This window comes from Oratosquilla oratoria, chromosome 31 (genome assembly GCF_046742065.1).
Source record: "Oratosquilla oratoria isolate Oo_2021 chromosome 31, ASM4674206v1, whole genome shotgun sequence".
In the NCBI taxonomy this organism is placed as follows: domain Eukaryota; kingdom Metazoa; phylum Arthropoda; class Malacostraca; order Stomatopoda; family Squillidae; genus Oratosquilla; species Oratosquilla oratoria.
This window is the reverse complement of record NC_134807.1, coordinates 15,271,878-15,298,844: the sequence shown is the minus strand read 5'-3', so window position 1 is coordinate 15,298,844 and position 26,967 is coordinate 15,271,878. Positions and strand designations below refer to the sequence as shown.

Here is a 26,967-nt window from a genome sequence, read left to right as displayed (position 1 = left end):
GTAGTAATTGCACGATCTTTTAGGAAGAATCGGACAACTGTATCGACAGTTGTACAAAATAAGGATAAGATTTTAGCACGTATCAAATCTGTCAATAAAAAAAGGGGCCAAATCTTTGACGAAATGAAAAGTCTCCTCTCTTTGGATTGATAGGTTGAATGGTCAAATGAGAAAGATGTAGAGTTCAAGGTAAGTCAAGGAAAGTTCATGATATTTAAGGAGCGAAGAAGTTATAACTTTGTTAAGAAGTAAGGTGAAAGTGTTTCAGCCGACGCACAAGCGGCATCAGAATTTGCTAATGCATTAGAGAAAATCATCAAAGAAAACGGGTTTCTTCCCGAACAGATTTTTAACGTTGACGAAACTGGATTCTATTGGAGAAAAAAAATTGTCAGACTGTTCATTCATTTCCAAGGAGGGGAACACTATTCCGGGCTACAAGGTCTCAAAAGAACGTGTGGCCATTATGTTGGGAGGTTATTGTGCGGGAGATTTCAAGTTAAAGTACTCGTATGTCATGCACACAACCCCAGTGCCCTGCAAGGTCTAAATATACAGGTCAGACCGTTTACATTCTTCTGCGCAGCTTCTGACGTCATTTGGCTGAGTCCATTTTCTCTTTGTGATACACTGAAGAAAACTGTGAAACGCCAAGGAAGACAGGAACTATAATATTTTATATATTATATATCATATATATTATATATTCATATATATAGACAGGAACTATAATATTTTATATATATTTATATATATATTTATATATATTTTTTAATATATATTTTAATATATATTTTATATATATTTATATATATATTTATATATATATTTATATATATATTTTATATAATATTTGTCAGAATATAACTAATTGCGTGGAGCAGTGCGAGCGAAGGCAACGTCATTTTTGAACGACGGACCAGCTTCAACTGACAGCTATAGGACCCGCTAACCCCACTTTGAGCAGCCAGGTGACGTTCACGGGCCCGCTGCGCCAACTCCCTCGAAATTCGGTCGGAAGTGGTTAGACCTTATATTCTTAGATCTTGGTGCCCTGAAGAACATAACGTCATCTCTCCCTGTTATATGGCTAATTCAAAAGCATGGGTTACTGTTTTTTAAGATTGGTTATAGTCATTTTATTCCAGCAGCAGAGAAGTATTGGTAGATGGGGATTGCTTTTAAGGTATTACTTATCTTGGATAATGCTCCTGGCCACCAGCAAAACATTGTATATTTTGACCTAAACGTTACAGTCGCGTACCTACCTTCGAACAGTCTATTCTACACCCAGTAGATCAGGGGATAATTACGATCTACAAGCGTTACTATATGGAGCGTACGCTGCTGCAAGCCATAGCCAAGTTGATCTTGATGATTCCATCACACTGTGACTTTAGGAAGATAAATATCCACAAGGCTGTACAGAACACAGCGACATGGAATGAGGTTCAGAGCGCAGTCATGAATGGTGTATGGAAGAAGCTGTGCCCGGAATTAGTAAATTATTTTAAGGGGTTTGATAATGTAATCAACAAAACGTTGGTGACTGAGCAAAGAGCTGGAAATGGGTTTGGAAGAGCTTCATGAGCAGCAAGAAAATCCAGCAAATATTTGCATATATCGAAAGAGATATTTCTATGTTCGAGGATATGGATCCAGATGCTCAACGCTTTTCCAAGATTACGGTGGATTGTTGCGAATTTTTTGCTCCTTGTAATGTAATCCTTGAGGAAAAGAAGAAAAGGCAGTTCAAGGAATTCAGCTGTTGATATTGATGATCCACAGCCGTTTACATCCGCGATGTAAACCATTAAATTGTATATACTTATTGGTAAATTTAGAATATTCTTTTTACTAATGCGAAATAATAATGATTACTGTATTTGTTTTTAAGCTTAAAGGTCTTTGTTTTACCACGTCGTATTGCAAACCGCATGATAAAGCGTTCGCGATGCGGTAAACGCCGCCAAATTGTATTCGTAAATTTAGATTATTTTTTTTATTGTACTCTTTTAAAAATAGAAAACGTGTAAATGTTAAACTTATAAGCTAAATTTTATTAAAATCTAAAACTGAAGTTCCATACATAGTTAATATTGAAAATGCATTCTTAAAATACGTAACTGGAAATGGTTATTATCGGATTAGCCTAGAGACAATTAAATTCAGCCAAGCCTAGCCTAGCCTAGAGACAAGTTAACTCGAATCAAGTAGTTTTTTTAATTAAATTGTGTATCCTGGAACCAATTAAAGACCTAGGATAAAGTATGCCCTACTGAGAAATTTATAACAATCCGATTATATAGTTAGCAGTAAATCCAGTCAGGTTGATGCGTCTTCCTCTCTCATCCTTGTTGGTCCTGTAATCTGTTGTGTTGTTACATTGACCATTTTTATATTAAGGTGGGTAAAATCCCATGACACTACATTTCTGCCTAATTCCCAGTTTACCTTTTCATAGTTGTAATCGGAAATGTGCTGGTCTTGTATTTTCTTAATTGTAAGCTTGAGTCTTGTACGCCTCTCAAATTCCTAGGAATTACTGTACCTGCCCAATAGTCCAAGCATCTAGGGCAAAGGTGGCAGTTTTGGGCAACATCTACACACCTGGTTGCTTGCTCACCTTTATCTTCACAGTTGAAGTCACCTGGTAGAACCACAATGTCACTCCTTCCCATTCTTTTCTTTAGCTGTGTTCCTATGCCCAACATCTTTTGCATTACATTTAGTTCAGTCCTTTTCCAAGTACCATCACTCTTCACCTTGTTTCCTACATCTGGTTGTACCCATTATGTTTAGCTTTCATGTTGATATTTCTAAACTTTATAGGACAGCAGTGTATATGCAGTTGGACATTGCCCGAACCGATGTTATATGGATGGACAATATCCAAAATATGAACCATGCCATTCTTTTTTGAGTTTGGTGTTTCTTCCTATTTTAAGTTTTTGGACCAGTCAGGAACTAGTTGGAGCTTCTTTGGTATTAGCAATGCCCCCCAACTTTCTTGGATTCAAACTTAACTTTTCCTTGATGTATGAAGTGCAAAATATGGTGTACTACTGTACAGTAGATGAAAAAGCTCATAAAACTTCTGTGTGTAGTATGTAGTGTATTGATGAATGGAAGTATATATCTAGTGATTATGTTGTTTTTCTTGTTTCTAACAGGTTGTACCATGGCATCAAACAAAACTGTGTTTGTGACAGGTGGAACAGGCTACATTGGATCACATTGCATTGTGGAACTCCTGAATGCTGGATATGATGTCATTACTATTGATAATTTAACCAATAGCCGGTCAGGAGCTTTGAGGCGTGTACAGGAAATAACTGGAAAGAAAGTCATATTCTACCAGTGTGACCTTTTGGATGGAGACAAAGTTCATCAAATATTTGCCAAGGTAAAACATGATTCTTGTGTTTGTGGGTAAATAAAAGTGGAATTTTTGTCATAATGCATGCATGTCAAAAATGTAGATTCCATTAATTGTGTTTTTTAAAGCAGTGTGATGTTGATTTTGTAATGTAGTTATACCTCGTTGCAGAAAAATCCATGTTAATTTCTCCTCTTGGATAATAAAATCCTCTTTAATTGGTCCTCTCTTCATCACACTATACTTGACACCCATCAGACCCAGGTGACTTACCAGCTTTCATCCCATTCATTAATCTTTGTATCTCATCTTATAGCCCAATTGTTTTCTTTTTCCATCATCTCCCAGTGCCACAAACAATCCCTAACCTCCTGCTTATTTAACCAATCCCTGAAATACCCATTGTTTCTGTATTGTCTGTACTTCCATTAACATGTGACAATCTCCATTATCTTACTTTTGACCTGACTTGCTATTTTGCTCTTTTCACATTCTTCCATTATTATTATTTTTTTTTCACAATTCTGTCAAACTCCTACTGCACTTTATGTCTGCTCACCTCTTTGCCTTCCTCATCTTGCATTTTGCTTCTGTCTTCTTTCAATACCTGCCACATAATTACCTGTTTTTACTTACAACCCATCCTCATAAATTTGCTTCTCTTCACCAATGCCTTCACCTCTTCATCCCACCATTCAGTACTTCTTCTGTTCTCTCCCATCCTCTATCCCTCACCACCTCGCTTACATCTCTCAACTTTTCCTGCTCTTCCATTTCTTTATCCTCGTTTAGTTTATTTATTCTCAGCACTTTTTTACCTCTCTCCCTTTTCTTCTTCCTCCACTTTTTTCATTTTGATGTACCCATGTACCAATTAATGATCTGACAATCCCTTGCTCTCTCCTCAGAAAACATTAATGTCCAGAACTCTTCCAATCCTCCCTTTGGGTACCAAAACATGTCCATTAATATCGTCTCAACCACCTTCCCCTTCTACACTTTTCCTGAATATACTTGTCTTTTTCAAACAGGTCTCCAAACTGGGCCCAAGATCTTTCTCTTCAACTGTATTTCTTACACTTTTTCACACATGGAGAGCTAGCAACTGCTCTCCTTTCCTTACCACTTTGAGCTGGTGACATAGAAACAATCTTGCATTGATGCAACACAGACCATAGTTTAAAGTTTCTTTCCAGAGATCTGTGAGAGGTTCTGTTGCAGGCCACTGTGGAAGTGCAGGTTTTGCACTTAGGGAAACTTGAGGCAACAGTTTGAACTCCCTTTCTAAACATACTCTAACATGTTTCCATTAAATATTTTACCTGGCATTCCAAACCACCATACTACTCAATCTGTTGTTTCATCTACTGTAGCATTGAGATCTCTCAATACTGCTATATTTACATTCCTTCCAAAACCCTGTATGCACTAGTTTATATAAAACCAAAAAAACTTCCCTTTTCTCCACTTCTCTCACTACCAGAACTGTGTGCTCACAAAAGCCTATATTTTTCTCCTATCCTTATTTCACTTTAGTCCACATTGTCCTTGAAGACATTTTTCTCTACTCCACCACACCTTTTCCTATTTTGTTACCAGCATAGCCACTCCTTCCCTTACCCACTCATCACTCGAGATACCCTCCCCACCATACTCCCAAACTCAAACTTGCCCCTCCTTCAACATAGACTTAATACAAATTCATCCATCTTTCTTTTCACAAACATGCCACCAATCTCTACCCATTTGCTCACATCTGCACTACATCCATGCCTATTCCATGACAGTCACTAATGGTTCTGGTTGGTCCTCTTCCCAGATCCTCTTATGTCTTGAAGTTTTGTAGGATGAAAATAGAGTAGAGGATCTTAAGTTCCATTACCCCATCCCATTTAGTCACCTTTCACAATACACATGAAAAACACTATAGGGGATCAGGAAGAGGTAGATTCATGGAAGTGACAAAGGACAGGTTCAAAGGAACACTATAAAGGAGGGACAGCAGTACATACATACGTATACCAAAAGCTTTTTTTATTTTTTTTCTCTTATAAGGGAGGTAGCCAAAAAACAAAGGCATAATACCACTCACACCCATTCCAACCCTAATACACTCCACTCCCCTCCACCCTCTTCCTTCCCTCTTATCTTGGCACCTCCTGGATGATGGGTGATCCCTGCATTTTATCCACTTCCCTGGGTCAGAAGCAGTGTCACAAGACACAACACATCCACAGCAAGGCCGCTTCATTAAATCGGCGCCCCCCCCCCCCTATGTCCCCTCATGCAGAAAAGAAGACGAGGAGAAACCCCTTCGGTCTGCATCAAATTTTTCTCGCGCATACTACCTCACCCCCCATCCCCCCAGTAGTACAAATTTATCATAATTTAGTTACGAGTTGAGATTTTGACATATGTGAAGGATGTACGAGTCTGGTCTGTAGAGGTGCCCAAAATGGTTTCCAAAGTATTGGTTGCATGTTACCATTCAATTAATACAAGTTATGAAAAAAAAAATTAAACTGTTTATTCTCTTTAAGCTACTTTTTACCATTTTCTTTTTCCACAGCACAAAATTGATTATGTGATACATTTTGCTGCAATGAAAGCTGTGGGAGAATCCATGCAGTTTCCACTTATCTATTACAAAAACAATGTGATTGGCACAATTAATCTTATGGAGGTACTGATGAAGTTCTTGTAGAAAGTAATAAGTTACTTGAAGTATATTATTTGAAAAATAAAAAAGAAAGAAAAAAATTGCCACTACTAATGGCTAAATGAAAAATTTGAATTTTCATGTACAGTAATAAATAATATCTTTGCAGGCTATGAAGGAACATGGTGTTTACCAAATGGTTTTTTCATCCTCTTGTACTGTTTATGGAGATCCAGAGTGGCTCCCTATCACAGAAGACCATCCAACTGGAAATGTTACCAATGTTTATGGTCGCACTAAGTACCTCATTGAAGAAATGCTGAAGGATCTATCAAGGGCTGAGCCAGTGAGAAATGCTGAAATTGAAATTCAAAATAAAAATTAGTTATAAGGCTTATTATAAGGCGAAGGCCTTCAGCTTATAATAAGCAAGCCACTCAGGCGAGGGTTCAAATCCCTGCAGGAGAGTTTTAATTCCATACGTCATAGTGACACCAAAAAATATATATATGTACGTATATATAGATTTATGGCAAAAATAAAAGTATTAATGTTCTCTTCCCAAAAACCTACAGAAGTGGAATATTATAGCTTTACGGTACTTCAACCCAGTGGGAGCTCATCCTACTGGAAGACTTGGAGAAGATCCAACCAAAAACTTCACCAATTTGATGCCATATATTGGTCAGGTGGCTATAGGCAAGAAGCCTCATCTCACCATTTTTGGATCCGATTATGACACACGTGATGGCACAGGTGTGTTTAAAGTCTTTTTATTATTAGTGTAATATTTCTTGGGAAATATTTCTTTGTGGGCTGAAATATCTTATAAACAGGCATTAAAGTCCTGTGGAAATATTTCTTTGTGGGCTGAAATATTTTTTAAACATGCATTAAAGTCCTGCTTCTACAAATATGAAAAAGTACAGATAACTTTTGACTATTTGCTTGTGTTCACTAGACACAGAAATTACTGTAACAATGCTCATCACTTTAGATAAGATCCATCATCTGAGTAATGTAATAAAGGAATACAAAAGAAGAGTATGCCAACAGGAGACCTTTTGGTCCATGACAAGGTCAGATACTGGAAAAATAATAATAGATAAATTAATTCATAGAATAAATAATTTTAAGTAGTAAACAAACAAATAACAATCTATGATAGATGATATATTAATAGATAATAGAAAATAAACATAAATAGTAATAAATAAATAATAGATAAATAGAATAGAATAAGATAAATGGCAGGCATTACTACATATCGCTTATGTATTTATTTAAGTGAATCTTAAAACCTCAAACTGTACTAAATTGCACTGCCTCTGGAGGAAGTTTATTCCATTCATTTATTACACGGTTGGCAAAGTTATTTCTACCCAATTCCAAATTAAATGTACTTCCAGACAGTTTGAGACTGTTATTTCTTGTCGGATTCACATTTAGTGTGAAAATTTCGTCACTCTTGATGTCATTTCTCTTTAGAATCTTAAAGACCTGCATCAAGTCACCCCTGAGTCTACACTTTTGAAGGAAAGTAGATTCATATGTTTTAGTCAATTTTCTGTAGAATGGTCTTGTACCGATTAGATATAAAAAAGGATTCAAAAGTATTGTTATGGGTATAATTTCAGAATTGGTTTGTTGGGGGACAACATCTATAATAATAATCATATTTATCACTTGAGTTTTATGGACTAGAAACCTGTAGCCCCATAGATGTTTGGGATTTTGTTGCGTAAATGATATTAGGAGGAGGCCAGTAAACCCACTCCATTAGTGACACCCCTGGGCCTTTATTTGTCGGCCCAGAGCTAGTCTATTATATCTACATATACAGAGTTTTGGTACATCAAGATTTTTTTTTTTTTTTATAGGTGTGCGTGATTATATCCATGTCATGGATCTAGCTTCTGGACACGTGGCCGCTCTCAACAAACTAGACAGTGCTCACCAAAACTACAAGGTGAGCAGTTTTTGATGGGTGTTTATAAATTAAGTAGATCAACCAAGTATGTATACAAGATAACAATTCCATTTCCAATTGTTTTTTAGATGTATCAAGTAGTGTTGATATTGAAAAAAGGAAATTTACAAATTTATGTGGAATAGTAGTGTTGCACTACAGTGAACCCTTAGTTTTCTGATCTTCCTTGTTTTTGTAAGATTGTTTGATACATGCATACATGCATATACCAAAAGGCCCTTTCACCATTGTAAGGGGAAGTGATCAGCCAAGGCATGCACCCAACATTCACCCATTCCACACCTATTTGTTGTCTATTTTATCTTAGCTCCTTGTGAATGAAGAGCTATTCCCCTTGCACTGCAGCAAAAGACAGCACCTCCTCAACAGAGCCCAATAGCAGAAGCTGGTTTGCTCCCATTGTTTCATTACATGGCAAATCTCTCCCCTCATCCACTCGAGAATTTACTGAGCAGACAAAAAGAAATCCCTTCAGGCTGTGTCAGTTTATCATCCATTCACAACCACTCTCCATTCATATCAGTCAATTGTCATAATTCAAATTTGTATGTGGGTTGGGTGATGAGGGAGGTGAAAGTGGATAAAAGTGGGATATGAGACAGTTTGCAAATGACATTGCACTTATAGCTGAACCAGAAGATAGATTGAAGCAGTTAGTGGGAGTTCAGGAGGGCACGTGAAGTGGAAACTGAAAGTAAATGTCTGCAAAAATAAGATAAGATGTACAAAGGGTGAGGATAGCTGTGGATTGAAGATAAAGCTAAAGGCCAAGAGGCTGGAGAAAATGGAGAGCTTTACATACAATCTATTTCCTAATGGAAGAGTGGAAGTAGAGGTCAACTATAAAGTAGAGAAACAAGTAAATGTATGGGGAAAATAAAAAGTGTAATAGAAAATTAATTATCTGAAAATGAACATGAAGAGGAGGGTGCACAAGGGTATAATTTATGACCGTACTATTGTATGGGACTTGGAATTACAATAAGACAAAGAGGAAGAGCCTAATCATGTGGATGTGAGGCAGACAGTGGAGGTAGAAAGAGAGCTTGGCAGAAGGGATGGATTAGAGTGTTGGGATGGTTTGAGCATGTAGTACAAGTAAAGAAAGACTAACAAAAACAGTATAGAAAGAAATGGTGGAAGGAACCTGAGAGGAAAACCAATAATGAGGTGGATGGGCATAGGTAGGGCACTGGATGCAAGAGGAGTGTTTCAAGCAAGGTGAAAGGGACTAAAGGCAAGTATGAATAGAGTGTGGTAGTAAATAAATGAACAAATAATGCAGTATGAAGTGGAGGGAGGCAATGAAGGCTATATTTTTAATTTTCTTGGTAGCTTTATACCCCCCCACACTATTTCATCAGAAAATCGAGGGTTCACTGTAATTTGTTAATCCTGTTTTATAAGTAACCATTACTAGGCATGAATCAAGGGTTGGGGGCATATCTGGTGTGCACCCCCCCCACACACACACACACACTTGCACAGACTTAGAAGAGACTTACAGAATTGGTCGCTATACTAAGGATAGGAATCGACCTCTAAAGATAAAACTAAGGTCACAAGTGGTAGTAGAAGACATATTTGAAAAAGTAGGTAACTTGGCAAAGAGTGAAAAATACAATAAGATATGGATAAAAAGAGAAATGAGTACTGAGGAATTAGAAAAAGAAAGGGCGCTAAGAGAAGAAGCAAAGGAAAAAAACTTGAAAAGATCGGAGACAGAATGCAAAGAATTCCAGTGGAGAGTAATAGACTTGAGATTAAGACAATGGCGCTTCAAAACGAACAAAACAAGGGAAGAAGAAACCAGGGAGAAGGAAGAAAATTAAAAGTGGCCTATACCAACATTGACGGACTAATTTCGGGACTGAACGAACTCAATGATTATCTGTTAGAAGCAAAACCAGACATAATGGGAATTGTAGAGACTAAACTAAGAGGTGAAATACCATCCACTGTTATCGGACAAGGTTTATACAACTACTGGATAAAAAACAGGGACAAGAAACAGGGAGGGGGAATCATGTTCTTGGCCAAGAAAGACCTAAAGGTGACAAAAATTGCAGAGGGCAAAGGTAATGCTGAATTGATCATGATAAAAGTCGAAGGCAAGAATATGAAAAGTAGAAAGTTTGTGGTGACTTATGTGCCTCCAAAAACAAGCGCTTGGAAAGAAATTGAACATAAAAAAATGCTAGATGACACAAGAAAATCACTCAATGAGATACTAATGGGTAAGGGTAATCTGGTAGTTATGGGGGACTTCAATTGCAAAGAAATTTGTTGGGACAGCATGACAGTGCAAGGAGGAGATGACTCGTGGGGCAATGTACTGCTAGATATGACCATGGAGTACACAATGACCCAATGGGTCCATGAAAACACAAGGTACAGAAATAATGAAGAGCCATCGAAACTAGATCTAATATTTACAACAGAGCCTGAAATAGTGCATAAAGTCCAGTATGAGACACCAATTGGAAAGAGTGACCATGTACTCATCGAAACTATACTAAAGGAAGAAATAGACATAGAGAGGAACGAAAAGCATAGGAAAGGAAGACTGAGGTACAACAAAACAGACTTTACAAAACTAAAGACATTCTTCCGGAATGCAAACTGGGAAATATTTTACAGGGAAGAAACAGCAGTGGAAGAGAAATGGAATATATTGATGGAAAACTACAATGAAGGGGTAAACAGGCATGTACCAAGACAAAAGCGAGAGAGAGAGTACATTAAATGTTGGTTCAACAAAAGATGCAGTGAGGCGAAAGACAGAAGGGACAAAGCTTGGAAAAAGTGGAGAAAAGACAAAAAACAAAGCAAATGGCAAATTTATGTTAACTATAGAAATGAGTATGTTAATGTGAGAAGAGAGGAGAAAAGGAACCATGAGAAAGATATTATAGACAAATGCAAAGAGCAACCCAAACTATTCTATCGGTATGTGAATGGTAAACTTAAAAACAAACAGGAATTGGTGAAACTATGCCAAGGAAACATAGAATACACAGAAGATTTAGAGATGGCCGAAGTCATGAACAATCACTTTAAATCTGTTTTCACCAGAGAGAAAATACCGAATTGTGACATAGACAAAAACAAGAAATCTCCCCTCATGAATGAGTTTACAGCATCACTAAAGGAAATATCAGAACATTTATCAAGGCTGGATGTCAGAAAATCACATGGCCCGGACGGTATTGCAAATTGGATTCTAAAGGAGTGCAAAGAAGAACTAACAGACAAAATACACATCTTAATAAACAGCTCACTCAAAGAAGGAAAGATACCCGAGGACTGGAAAAAACGCTAACATTGTACCAATACACAAAGGAGGAAACAAAGAAGAACCCACCAACTATAGGCCAGTATCACTAACAAGCACCATTGCCAAAATTTGTGAGAAAATAATCAAGAATAGATGGGTAAAACATCTGGAAGACAATGACATATTAAACCCAAGACAATTCGGATTCAGACAAGGAAGATCATGCTCCACAAACTTAATATGCTTTTACTCAAGACTAATAGACATAGTGCAAGAAAGAAATGGATGGGCTGATTGTGCATTCCTAGACTTGCAAAAAGCCTTTGACAAAGTACCACACAGAAAACTACTAAAAAAACTGGAACACATAGGAGGAATACAGGGAAACCTACTAAAATGGATAGAGGACTTTCTGACTGGTAGAAAGATGAGAGTAGTGCTCAGAGAAAAATATTCAGACTGGAAAGAGGTGATCAGTGGAGTACCGCAAGGATCTGTGCTGGCACCAATAATGTTTGCTATCTATATGAATGACATGGATGAGGACGTGAACTGCTACATGAGCTTCTTTGCCGATGACGCCAAACTGCTAAGGAAAATAGAAACTGATGAGGACTGTGAAGCACTGCAAGAAGACCTAAATAGGGTATGGAACTGGAGTCAGAAATGGGAAGTGGACTTTAATACTAAGAAGTGTAGCATAATGGAGTTTGGAAAAAGCAAAAACAGAATATCAGGAAAATATACAATTGGAACCAAAGAAGTAAAGAAAGTAGGATCCGAAAAAGATTTGGGAGTAATTATCACGAACGACTTGTCCTATGATATACAGATTAACAAAATTGTCGGGGAGACTTACAACTTGCTAAGATCAATAAAAGTGGCGTTTACATACTTGGACGTAGACATGATGAAAAAAATATTGGTTACATTGATAAGGCCTAGATTAGAGTATGCAGCGACATTGTGGTCCCCCAGTACCAAAAAGAATATAAAGAAAATAGAAAGAATCCAAAGAGCAGCTACAAAAATGGCACCTGCACTTGCAAACCTATCATACGAAGAGAGATTGGCTAAACTGGAGTTACCGACACTGGAGCAAAGAAGAGAGAGAGGTGACCTATTGACCATCTACAGAATCATGAAAGGCACAGAGGTACTCGATAGTGAGAACTTGCTTAACTGGGACAAAAGAAACACAAGAGGACATGGAAAGAAAATAAAAAAACATAGCTATAGAAGAGAACTGAAGAAAAACAGTTTTCCTCATAGAGTTTTGGACACTTGGAACAAACTGGACAATGAAATAGTATGCGCAAAAACCATTCATGAGTTTAAAAACAAACTAGACACTGCAAGATACAAAGGCGGGACAACACGAGCATAGCTCCCCTTCCCGCAAAATACAACTAGGTAAATACAACTAGGTAAATACACACAATCACATACACATAGTGGGAGTGGTGGTGGTGACAACTCCACACGTCACTCCTAGATTTGCCTTTAATAGGCAAAGCCTGATGGAAATGTTACCAGTTGAGTAAACAAGGGGGAAGCAATGCTATTTCAGGGTCAAAGTAGAGGCAAAACATTGCTGGTTCCAACTTTAGGAGTAAGTCAAAGAGGGAAAAATAGTGATTTCATTACGACACAATGGTAAAGTGAAGCGATGCTATAGATTTGCCTACCAGACAAAGCCAGATGAAAATAATTGCCAATTGAATAGACAGAGGGAAAACAAAGCTATTCAGGGTCACAGTAGAGGCAAAACATCGGTGGTTTCAACTGTTGGAGAGAATCAGGGAAGGAAAATAGCAGTCTTTGTCTCCGAAGTTGCTCATGATAGGAGACAAAAGATCAGAATTAATTTCTAGTTTGTTTACATCACAAGGTGTTGTCTTATATTGCTGTATCAATACTAATAATGGAAGATTTTGAAGGCTTCACACCTAAGAAGATGAGAAAGTCCACTAAAAAAATTAATATAGTGCAGGGAATGAATTTGATAAAGATAAATCTCAAGTTGGAGACTCTACCGTGGAGGTAAGTGAAATTCTTACAGAGTTGAAAAGATTTAGAGACTTAATCTCCTCATGTTAGGCTAGTTTGCACAGTCTGGAGCAAAAACTTGAGTAAGAAAAGGAAACAAACCTGGCTCAAAAAACAGATTGATAAATTGAGAAATGAGAGAAAAAATCTACCATGCAGGAAAAAGAGGATAGATCAATAACAACTGAGGATAGGATAGAGTAATCTTTAAAGAGATCTTGTGGAGCAAGAGGAAATAAATAGCCTAGGAGAAGGAATAGTTAAAGTAATTAAGAAAATAAAGATAATCTCTTGTCAGAGGTAGGCAAGTCTAGATGTGTTTTTACTCTTTGGATGCCATGAAGAATACAACACCTCATGGAAATTATGCCAAGAACAAGAAATACAAATTATAAGGTAAATTACATCAACAACTCTCAGATACCAGCATTCGGAAACATATTCATAATCATATCACTCACCGCTCCATTAACACACTGAAAGACAACACACTGCTACATGCCAGACCCCCTGATATCCACCCTTCTGAATCCTCTCTCCCACGAAAGGACAGAGTCCACCTGGCCAGACTGCGGTGCGGCCACCACCCAGCACTTCTAAGCTACCAGAAGAGGCTGGATGACCGCATTGTGAACAGCTGCCCAGGATGTAACACTTCACCCCATACCATACAACACATAATGGAAGACTGCATTATACACAATCATGCACGCAAACAACACAACATACACTCTATAAAGGATTTGTGGGAAAACCCAGTTTCGGCAGTGGCATTCCTTGGGGAGACGGGACTGCTCGGACAGACAGTCTAGGGAACAACAACAACAACAACTCTCAGAAGGACTAGGATGTAACAGATTAGATTGATAGCTTGTACAGGTTAGGCAAGTATTAGAAATGACGCACATTTAATGAAAATAAAGTTAGTCACAAGCCATGGTAAAAGAAATAATCACCAAGTTTTGGAAGATAGATTAGGAAAGATGCTAATGAAAAGGAATGAACTACGAGAGAAAAGCTCTAAGAGGAAGCCAAAGCCAAAAATAATAGGACCGATTTTTTTTTTTTTTTTTTTTGCGAGTTGTCAATCTGAAACTGCATAAGACAACCTGTCACTTGACAGGCATTATTGCAGGATTGGCAGGATTATGGGAGAGATATATGAACTACTGCAGGAGATCAAACTGGTGTTTCACTATATGGATGAAGAGATGATGAAAAAGCTCATCTGTCCAAGACTGGAATATGCGTTCGTAGTATAGTCCCCACACAGAGTGAAGGATACGAGGAAGATTGAGAGAATACAAAGGGCAGTAATCAAACTGGTCCCCAACCTGGCAGATAAACCATACAAGGAAAAATTAAAAGCGATGCTCTGCCAACTTCAAAAGATAGATGAGAAAGAGGTGATATGATTCAGTGTTCAGGTCACTGAATCCTGTATTGATACGAGATCTCCTGATTAAAGATGAGAGGGCTTTAAGAGGTCATGAATGCAAATTAAGAAAGACCACATATCTAAAGGATGTGAAGAAATACAGTTCTCCATATAGATGCATAATTACTTGGAATAGCTTAGGAAGTGGTATAGCCCAAGCTCAATTAATACAAGAGTTCAAACCTAAATATGATGTTTGGAAATTAAGAATATAGAGCAAGTTGGAACTGTACATGAATTTGAGGCTAGGTATGGTAAAAATTAGAGAATATGAGATGGGACCCAGTGAGCATTGCTTCTTTCCTATATACCACAATTAGGTAAATACACACACACACACCTATTTGGCACTTAAAATATTGGCAAAACTGTACTTGTGCTTTTTTTCTCTTTTAATTGAAATTACTTCTGTAGAGCTAAATAATGAAACCTTAATTTTGTTCCAGGCAGTATTTAAATGCATTATTGTATATAATTGTCAAGATAATTTTCATGGTAGAAGGGTTTGTGCCCCTAATCCAGAATTCTGGAGCTGGCCCTAAATACATTTGAATATTAGAATTGTTTTGCATGTTTAATGTATGTGAAAGTAATTCAATGTGTGAAATAAATCTTTTGGCTAATAAATGAAGTGTAGGTTGTAATATATATATATATATAGATGAAGATGTAGATATATATAGATGTAGATGAAGTAGATGTATATGCAGATGTAGATATATTCGTAGATATACATACCGATGTAGATGTAGATATATATAGATGTAGATGTAGATATATATAGATGTAGATGTAGATATATGTAGATGTAGATATATAGATGTAGATGTAGAGATATATAGATATAGATGTAGATATATGTAGATATAGATGTAGATATATATATATAGTATAGATGTAGATATATATATATAGATATAGATGTAGATATATATATAGATGTAGATATATATATATAGATATAGATGTAGATATATATATATATGTAGATATATATATAGATGTAGATATATATAGATGTAGATATATATATAGATGTAGATATATATATAGATGTAGATATATATATATAGATGTAGATATATATATAGATGTAGATATATATATAGATGTAGATATATATATAGATGTAGATATATATAGATGTAGATATATATATAGATGTAGATATATATATAGATGTAGATATATATATGTAGATATATATGTAGATATATATGTAGATATATATGTAGATATATATAGATGTAGATGTAGATATATATATATAGATGTAGATGTAGATGTAGATATATATATATATAGATGTAGATATATATATATATATAGATGTAGATATATATATATATATAGATGTAGATATATATATATATGTAGATATATATAGATGTAGATATATATATAGATGTAGATATATATATAGATGTAGATATATAGATGTAGATATATATGTAGATGTAGATATATATGTAGATGTAGATATATATGTAGATATATATGTAGATGTAGATATATATGTAGATGTAGATATATGTAGATGTAGATATATGTAGATGTAGATATATGTAGATGTAGATAGATGTAGATGTAGATAGATGTAGATGTAGATGTAGATATATGTAGATGTAGATATATGTAGATGTAGATATATATAGATGTAGATGTAGATATATATATATAGATGTAGATGTAGATGTAGATATATATATATATAGATGTAGATATATATATATATGTAGATATTTAGATATATATAGATATTTTTTGTAGTTGAACTGTGGAAGGGTGTTTTATGTAGAATATAGTTTCTTCGAGGAAAGGAATTGTTTTAGGAATTCCAGCTGACATTTAAGTTTCTCCTTCAAGACCTACAATCTAGGGCTGGGCCATGGGCTTTCAGTCTTGGAATTCATAAGGGAGTTCAAGAAATGTACAGGGAAGGAAATTCCCTACCATATCACAGGAAGAAGAATTGGAGATGTTGCAACTCTGCTGTGTGATGGCAGGCTAGGTTTGAAAGAACTCAACTGGAAACCAACAAGAGATATTGTTGATATGTGTGAGTATTTGAAGACATTTCCTTTCAGTCAGAGTAGGGGATGTGCAGTTGTGAAAAAAATTATCACGACCCCTTTGGCATGCAAGAGAATGGGAAGAATAAAATGAACAAGTACAGTATATACACTGTACATTTGCAGTATATGAATGCATCAAAGCTTGTTATTCCATCAGTTGGACCCAGGGGTGTTGATAATTTTTTTTTATTCTAAATTACTGCTGAATTTACTCAGCAGTAATATTCTTTCCATAAAAGGCTTCTTCACCTCCCTCTCCTCCCTCGTATCTGTGCTCCTCCTGGTACCTAGAACAGCCCACCTACTTTCACAAGTGACTCTTCCTCAGACTTACAATCTAGGCACTGGGGAAGGTGCATCAGTTCTGCAGCTGGTCAAGGCATTTGAGGCCGTAACCAAGACAAAGGTTGCTTGTGAACTTCTACCCAGAAGAGAAGGCGATATCGTATCCATGTATGCCAACACAGCACTGGCTTTGAAAGAACTAGGATGGTCTTCTAAATACTCCCTAGAGCAAATGTGTAAGTCCAAGTCCTTTGGCTCCCTATGAATATTGTACTGTAAAAGTGCTCTTGTTAAATGGCCAATTGAATATAATATTGTAGGAGGCTTTGAAGGCTGTTTTTACTGCTTGCTGATCTCACCCCCCCTCCCCATAGCAGTAGCTTATTTTATTATAATAAACTATGTTTTACTTGATTTGTACTATGTCAAGTATGCATGAGGTATTCTACTAGAATTTAGTTTCTAACCTAAGAACAAAACACTTGGCCAAAATAGTAACAGCATTAGTATGATTTTTACCGAAACCTCTTGGTCCAGTTTTAAGCAGTGGCTTAATTTTATCCAGCTGTATACTTATTCGTGTGTTATTTTTAAAGGTTTTCAAGTGAAGCATGTTTGATATTTTTTATCCATTTGTCATTGGAAGTATTTTTGCACATCTGTACATATACTTATTATTCCATGCATATGCATATTTTGCAGAAAGTAGAAATGACAGAGCCATGCAGTTCAAAATTATGTACAATAAACAGCTACTATATACAATTTATACAAAAGACATGCTTAACTTTACATGCATTTAAGCAAACAAATGTGAAGGAAGTTATTTTAATTCTAAGGGGTCATCACACAGTTGAATACAAGAGTCTGGCACTAGTTGGAAAAGGATAAGCATTATCATAGAGATACCAATTAGTACATATATGTGTACTGAAGGTCCTTTCTTAGAGGGCATATAGCAAGAGTCAACGCACACTCCTGCTTCTTGCAACCAATTCACCCACCCGTCCCATCTTGTTGCTTTGGGGGTGACGGGTCACCCTGTTTTCCACAGTACTGCTTGGGCTAAAAGAAGTGCAGCACAACAGGTCCCAACTACCAAAACTAATTCAATCCCACCACCTAACCACATAATAACTTTCCACCTTTGGCATTCATTCTTAAAAAGGATAAGATTGCTATTTTTGGCTACATCATCCTATCATCCATTTATAGTCTCTCACCATCCATTTATAGTCTCCCAACATTTGCTATGTCTTTCACCTTCTCTGCTCAACAGATGTACAGCGTTAATCCAAAGCTCCTATCATCAATCCACCCTTCTCATTCTTAGTCCTCCTCACAGTTTCACTCCAGCCACTTTTGGTTTCCACACTTTCAGTCTTCCCTCCTTCATTGTTTCCATGTGCCCAAACCATCTCAACCCTTTCAGATCTAACTTTTCTTACCAGACCTACTTCACCTCCATATTTCTCATTATCCATTCTTGAAACTCCTGTTATATTTCTCAAATACATATCTGGAATCTTATAAATTTTATCCAGTCATTATCTAGGAATTTAGTAACACCACTATCCATTAAGTGGATGAGAAGAGGGCTCACCATAGGATAAAATGGTGGGGGTAAATCAGCTCAGGCTGCTGGGCCCTCCTGTGAAAAAACTGTACCTTGCCACACTGCCTTTGACCCAGTGAAATGGTATAGGATGACCCTTCATCAGAGGTGCTGAGATGGGAGGGTCATCAGGGCAGCCTAAAACACTTTAAAATCCTTCTTGAGGACACATTTTGGCCACAGTTTTTTTCCAGAGTTCATCATCCTGGAAGTCAATCTCTGCCAAGCCTTATCAGTAAAGAAGCTTATGCAATTGAGGATGCTGACGTGATTCCTCCAGAACACTCTTAGCGTCAATTTAGTGTCAGAGGTCACTTCAAAATATCCTTCAAACAGTGTTTTGATGCAGAGTTTTTTGAAGTTTGAAATTACCTGTTGGTCCATGGGTTGGATGAGAGGAGTGGTATTAGGGGGCAAGAACTTCATTGTGATGAAACAAAATTCCTCCAACAATTAGTCTTTCAAGCCTGAATGATGAGCAGGAGCATTGTCTATTACCAGGAGGCACTTGAGATTGGCCATGCCCACACCATTTCCATACTTTAGTACAAGTTCTTTCTTGAATCCTATTGTGTTTTTTACCTTTATTAAAGGGCTGGCACTTGGAACTTTCTTTTGTCCCATGGTGGCTAATTTAGCAGTTGCACTCGATAAACAAGTACATACATATACCAAAGGGTTTTACCCCCTTACACAGGAGGGAGCCAAAAGAAAAAGGCATAGAAACCATTCTCACCCATTCCATCCCCTACATACTCCACTCCCCTCCACTCTCTTCCTTCCCTCTTATCTTGGCACCTCCTGGATGACGGGTCATCCCTGCATCTTGTCCACTGCCCTGGGTCAGAAGCAGTGTTGCAAGACACAGCATATCCACAATAAAGCCGCTTCATTAATTTGGCGACACCCCCCTCCCCCTCTCCATCCCCTCATGCAGAAAACGAGAAGATGGGGAGAAATCCTTTCGGGCTGCATAAATTTATTTTTCATACATACTCCCTTACCCCCCCCATCCCCCACCCACTCCCCCTCATGCATTACAGCATCATCCGTACACAACCCTTCTCCATTCACCCATATCTTCTGTCCTCTCCTGTCCTTCCTCAACAGACAGTCCTCTCTTTCCTAATGCCCCTTTTTTGCCATCCATCCATCCATCCATCTCATCCTAGGATGCCCCCTCATGTTCACTCCTTCCACACCTCTTTTACTAATCTTTCTTCACTCGTTCTTTCCATGTGACCAAACCATCCCAATACTTTCATCAACCCTATCTCCCAACTCCCTTTCCACCCCTGTTCTCTTTCTCACCTCATTTCTCATTCTATCTAGCCTAATGTCCCCTATCATACTTCTCAGGTATTTCATCTCAAACACATTCAAACTCCTCCTTATGTTCCATGTTTCTGGCACGTACAGTGGTGTCAGCACAATCACTCCTTCATACAATCTCCTTTTAGCATCCATTCCCAAATTTCTATTTCTCATAACACTTTTTAATCCACCAAGGCATTTACTTGCTTCTCTCAATCTACATTCTACCTCCACTCCTCCCTTTCCTGCCACATTTCGCACCCAAGTATCTAAAACTATCCACTTCCTCCAGTCTCTCCCTTAATACTCACTTCCAGCCTGCTGCCACTCTCTCCCCTTGTACATCTCATCACTTTACTTTTACCCACATTTATCTTCAACTTCCTTCTTTCACACACCTTCCCAAACTCTGTCACTAACTTCCTCAATCCCTCCTCTGATCCTGCTACAAGCACAGGTCCTCAGCAAACAACAGCTGGCTTATCTCCCACTTTCCTCCATTTTATTTAACCATCTCCAACTCCCTACCCACTACCCTTACATTCACCTCTCACACCACCCCATCCATGAATAGATTGAACAGCCATGGCGACATAACACATCCCTGATGAAGTCCCACCTTTACCTCAAACCATTCACTCTTTACATTTCTAATCCTAACACAAGCTCTACTATTTTCGTAAAAACTCTTGACTGCTCTTAACAGCTTTCCTCCTATTCCATATATCTGCAATATCTCCCACAGTGCCTTCCTGTCTACCCTGTCATAAGCCTTTTCTAAATCCATAAAAAAAAAAAACATCCTTACCATTTCCTATAGCTTTCTCACATATCTATCTTACCACATAAATCTGATCTACACAAGTACAAAAAACAATGAATTATTACAAAATATTACTGAGGAAGGTGTGGGGTGATGCTCACTCGATGAGCAACAAAAGCAGACTGAGACATGAACACATGGTATTCTGTGTGAGTGCTTGATTCCAGTAAATGAGTGGCTGAGTCTTGCAGGCAAGCAGACAAATTTGGCACGGACTATTTTCAACTGTACAAAAATGGAGTGAATATACAAAACCGGAGACAAAATTTCAATGAAAAAAAAGTCCATGAAAACTTGAGTTGTACAAAAACTAGGGCAAATGAAAACCAAGGTTTGACTGTACAGTGAATAAAGGGGATAATATAGAATTAACAAAACGACAAAAGGTAAGTGAGAAATTTTTTTCAATATGGCAACAAAGTAAGAGCCCAAATTGATTTTTAATTATGTAAAACAAGGCATGAAAATTTGGAAACTTACTTTTAAAATTAGGAAATATTGAACAAGGAAAGACAAGAATATAATCAATGTATAAAGTACTAAAGAAGGTAGCCAACTTCTTCACAGTGTAGAGTAACTCAAAATAACCATATTTATGGGACTTCATAAAAGACTATAATGGAGTCCCAAAGAAGCAATGCTCTTGCCTATGCTATTTAACCTCTCGACAAGCAAGCTTCTGACATAAGATCCAGAGCGTAAACACTGGAGCATATACCCACACATGTGACCTGATAGTAGTAACCCAGCTTAGCAACTACAAAATAGCAGCTAAGAACAACCAATCATACTTAGACAAACTAGGATGAAAGCTTAGAAATAATAAAATGGAAGCCTTGGTCCAGAAATCATCAGTAGCATTGGTTACTTCAGACAGTCATAACTCAAAGAGCACTCAAAAGAGTCAAAATCAACAAGAAAGTAAACCTACTAAAATCAGTCACAAGTATAGGCTTTGGACAACAGAAGGAAGCTCTTAATCACAATCTACAAACAATTCACAAGAACCACACTTTACTACATATCCTCAGATTGGTTCCCAACAATCAGGAAGACCTACTTTATACAAACTAAACAAAATAATTGAAAATAACAGGATGCACCACAACCACCCCAATAGAACACCTGTACTCAGAAACCAAAATCCTCCCTATAGAATCTCACTTGAAAGTGATTGGTATAGTATGTAGTTCTATGCTAGAACCGTCAACCCCACTTGTTCATCTCCTTACAAAACAACAGACACAACCAGCAGAACATATAAAGAACAACAGTATACTATTTTAACAAATACAACAACCTATCATTTGTACCATACAATACATCCACACCAAAATATATTCTTCTCCCAATTCACAAAACAAGGTCTTCAAGACAGGCTACCAAACTCAACATTCCAAGAGCCCCTCTCCCCTTCAGATGTCAGATCCACAGAAAAATCCCTCCTAAGAGAAGCAAGAATCACATTAACATAGAATCAAATTAACATAGAATCAAATTGCCCAGATGCACCCATCATACAATAGACACTGAACATATCCTACTCTGCCCCACAGTACCTCTATTCTATTCTACTGTACACACCAAGGGGTTTTCCCCCCTTATAAGGGAAGTAGCCAAATCAAAAGGCAATAACCCACTCTCACCCATTCCACCTCCATCCACCACCCTTTCCTCCCTCTCATCCTAGCTCCTCGTGGGTCACAGGTCATCCCTATATCCTCCCCACTGCCCTGAGTCAGAAGCAATGCAGCAAGACATGGCATATCCACAGTAAAGCCGTTTCACTTAATCAGAGACCCCTCCAGCTGCGTCAAAATATCAATCATACATAACCACTCCCCTACCCCCCACCCTTCCCTCTCTTGCATCACAGTATCATCTATACACAGCCATTCTCCACTCATCCCTATCTCCTGCCCTCTCCCTTCCTTGCTTAAGTCATTCCCCTCTTGCTGTCCTTCAACACACTGCTTGGGTCTGAGGCAGTACAACAAGACAGAGTAGGATTTGATAGGGAGAGCTAGTTTTATCCCACACAAAACAACAAAAACAAAATGGAACTTAGGGTTTATAATTTGAACTTGTTATTTAACAGATGTGTGCCTCTCTTTATCTTTAATTAGTTCAATTGATTGTTGCATTGAATTTCACTAAGTGGAAAACCCACACCCTCTCAGTGGCTGACAATGGTCCTCGGGCCTTCCCATAGCTCTATCTGGGAGGGACCAGTAATGGTGTCTGCACATGGTGGTCCTGTAAGATGGACAGCAAAGCTGCCCTTTTTCAAAACCTGTGAACCCCCTCACTCTGTCAGGAAATGCAGCCCTGAAGGGTGAACACTCAGTCTTTGGACTGGGTCCAAGATCTCTCTTTATCAACTTCCGCTATATTTCTTACACTTTTTTACATATAGAAAGATGACAACTAGCAACTGCTACTCTTCCCCTATGACTTTCAGCCAGTAACAAGGAAACAGTCCTACACTAATACAACACAGTCCAGAGTTTCTTCCCAGAGTGTTCTGTAGGAAGTTCTAAGGAGTATTGCCAGCCACTGTGGGAATGTAGATTTTCTATATATTTAAAATCGAGGCAAAAATTGGTTGATTCTTTCTGGGGAAAAAACTTTGGACTCAAGTATGTGTTGTATTAGTGTGAAACTTTTTGTTACCAGCTAAAAATGGTATGGGGAGGTGAACAGTCACTAGTTGTTAGGTCTTGTGTGAAAAAGGGTTAAGAAATACAGTTGAAGTTGATAGAAAGAAATCTTCTGGCTCAGCTCAGAGACTCAACCACTCAAGGCTGCACCTCTTGATGAAGGTTAGAAGGTTGATGGGTTTTGTAAATAGACAGCTTCACTGTCAAACTTGCAGAACTCCCACATGCAAGTAACCATCACTGGTTCCCTCCTTGTTTTTACTTAATCTAAACACTTCACTTTGATCATGAGCACTGGAGTCGCTTTCCATGAGTATTTATATAACTTGTGTGTATGTACGCATGTGTGCATAGATATATACAGTATATGTATAGATTTATATATGTATATAGATGCATTGGATGTGCTTTCCACTACTGCTTTTCTTGTTCAATTCCCCCTCTGTACATATGACAAAAACAAGTGCACAAAATAGGGTCAAGGACTTGAGACTTACTAATGTGGAATTTTTTTAATTTATCTTTTTGTCCTCTTCTTCTTTCTTTTTTCTTTCTTTTTTCTTTCTTTTTTCTCACTTATTTTTCCCCCAGGAGACCTATGATTAATGGGTACCTGCTTGTGGTTGTCTTTGAAGATGGACAATGGAGCTGCCCATTTTAAAAATCTGTCACTCGTATCCATCAGGAGGTGCAGCCCTGAGGGGCTGATCATTGGTCTGTGGACTAGGCCCAAGATCTCACGCTGTCATCTTTAATTGTATTTCTTAAACCTTTTCATACATTTTAAGGTGACAAGTGGTGGCTGCACCCATCTTACTACAAGTTTCAGCTGGTAATGTGGAAACTGTCCCACACTGGTACAGCACACAGTCCAAAGTTTCTTCTTTGGAAAATGTATGGGAGAGCCCAAGGATCATTGCTGGTTGCTGTAGGGCTGCATAATTCTGGCCAGTGAAACTGGAGGCAATGATTGTTATTATTGCACCAAAATTATGACAGTTTGACCCACAGTTATTAATTTGTTTGAAATCCCATGAATTTGATATGTATTGTTATGCATTTTTGTTATGCATTTTTACATACAATAACTAACCAGTTATTTCTGTCATTGTGATTAAGATCTTGCTTTCAAATCTATTTTGGTAGACAGTGGGTTTGCAAGGTCCGTACATGCTTTGTTCTAGATACCATTGTATAACTTGTTAATTGCAGAATTCATGGTATGTGTTAATAGTAAATGCACTGATCGCACTGGCATCTGAGTCGGTTACCCACACACGAGCACACATACACCAATTATGTTTAGATAGAGAATTTTTGCAAATTTTCCCACAGTTTGAGTTCATATGTAATAGTAGAAATTTTTGTATATTTATATTTGTGACATAAGTGGAGTAGGAAACACAGGAGTCTTAGACTTGAGTTTATTCCTGACAAGTTTTGCAGGTATGCTTTTTCAAAGGAATGGTGTACAAACAAGCTGTGAGCATTTTATACATGGGCTGGACCTCGCTACCTCTCCATGTTACCATAGTTGGCAACAAGTGTGAACATTACATATTCATTGTAGCAATTGTAATGTTCACACTTGTTGCCAATTATGGTAACATGGAGAGGTAGTGAGGTCCACCCCATATATAAAATGCCCCTCAGCTTGTTTGTACACCATTCCTTTGAAAAAGCATACCTGCGAAACTAGTCAGGAATAAACTCAAGACTAAGACTCCTGTGTTTCCTACTCCACTTACGTCAACCTGTCAGAATGTCTCGACATTTATATTTGCAATTTTTCCCAAGCCACATCCCTGGAACAGCTTTCTTGTATTCTTAATTAAACTATTCCTAGTTTTGTTTTTTCTTGCCACAAGACGACCACACATTTGTTCACAAGAAGTTATAAAGACATGAAAAATAAATCTGTTTCCTCTCAGTTTCAAGAATACTGGTAAGTCGACACCGCTTCAAATAATTCCCCTAAATCTGATCATGTTGTCTTCCCAAAATTGAGGCCGTATTATTTATTTTATAGCTATTTCCCCACCTTCCAACTGAAATTAAAGTGCTTCATGGTCATTTTCTTCCATTGGGGCTAGGGGTGTGCCAATTAATTGGCATTGGTATCGGCAAGAATCAGCACATCTTTGGTTAATCGGCATTGTTTTTAAAGATTAAGCATCGGCAATATTTTGCTGATACCGATTATTGCCGATGCCAATTCACCCAAAAAATGCCAATTCTTGCCGATCCTGATTAATCAGCACACCCCTAATTGGGGCAAAGTTACTTAATTGAACAAATGATATTCAATTCTTTGGTGAGTAGCAAGTCCAGTCTCATTATAGTGTCATCTTTTCTACAGATCAAATCTATTACCCAATATGTCAGTTATCCATTGCAATAATTTAACAAATTCTTCATTACCACATCCCACTGAAGTCTCTTCCTACCCTTATCATAAGACCTACAGCCTCCCCATCCCAATAGAATACCTAACTTGTAAAGAAACCATAGAAGACATAATGGAGTATGTTAGCCATACCACACCAATAAACTTCCCATCCCAGAAATACCAACAGATTATTCCCTTTGAAAAATAAATCTGCATTCATTGTACAAGTAGAAATCTATCCCATCTCGGCACTAAACATACACACACACTGGGTGAAATTATAGTGTGCAAAAACCATACACGAATTTAAGAACAATTCAGATACTGAGAGATACAGAGATGGGACACCATGAGCATAGCTCCCCTACCTGTAAGATACTAGGTAAATACACATGTGTAGCATAATGGAGTTTGGAAAAAGTAAAGATAGAATATCAGGACAATATAAAATTGGAACTAAGGAGGTAAAGAAAGTGGGATCCAAAAAAGATTTTGGTGTAATTATCTCAAATGACTTGTCTTATGATAAACAGACAAAATTGTCGGAGAATCCTATAACTTGCTAAGATCAATGCAAGTGGCATTTGGATGAAGAAATTAAAAAAAATGTTGGTCACAATGATAAGGACAAGACTAGAATATGCGGCAACATTGTGGTCACCCAGTACTAAAAAGAATATAAAGAAAATAGAAAGAATCCAGAGAGCAGCCACAAAAATGGCCCCTGCATTTGCAAACTTGTCATATGAGGAGAGACTGGCTAAACTCGAGTTACCGACTGGAGCAAAGAAGAGAGAGAGGCGACCTACTGACCATCTACAGAATCATGAAGGGCACAGAAATACTCGATAGAGAGGACGTGTTAAACTGGGACAGGATAAACACAAGAGGACATGGAAAGAAAACCAAAAAACATAGTTATAGAAGAGATTTGAAGAAAAAAGTTTTCCACACAGTGGTGGACTCTTGGAACAAACTGGCCGAAAAAATAGTGTGCACAAAAACCATTCATGA

At 37.6% G+C, this 26,967-nt stretch overlaps 1 protein-coding gene across 3 annotated transcripts in view; it reads left to right on the top strand.

Annotated features, from left to right (window-relative positions):
• Positions 1-26,967, top strand: part of LOC143041454 (UDP-glucose 4-epimerase-like) — a 295,689-nt gene that overhangs the window by 264,210 nt on the left and 4,512 nt on the right. For 2 of the 3 annotated variants that reach the window (XM_076213348.1, XM_076213350.1), the window contains exons 2-7: positions 3,174-3,406; positions 5,949-6,062; positions 6,208-6,384; positions 6,614-6,794; positions 7,919-8,007; positions 17,196-17,388. In XM_076213348.1, the coding sequence (XP_076069463.1) occupies positions 3,174-3,406; positions 5,949-6,062; positions 6,208-6,384; positions 6,614-6,794; positions 7,919-8,007; positions 17,196-17,388 (987 nt within the window). Of the gene's footprint in view, positions 1-3,173; positions 3,407-5,948; positions 6,063-6,207; positions 6,385-6,613; positions 6,795-7,918; positions 8,008-16,658; positions 16,852-17,195; positions 17,389-26,967 lie in introns of all 3 variants that reach the window. The other variant, XM_076213349.1, reaches the window with a different exon arrangement.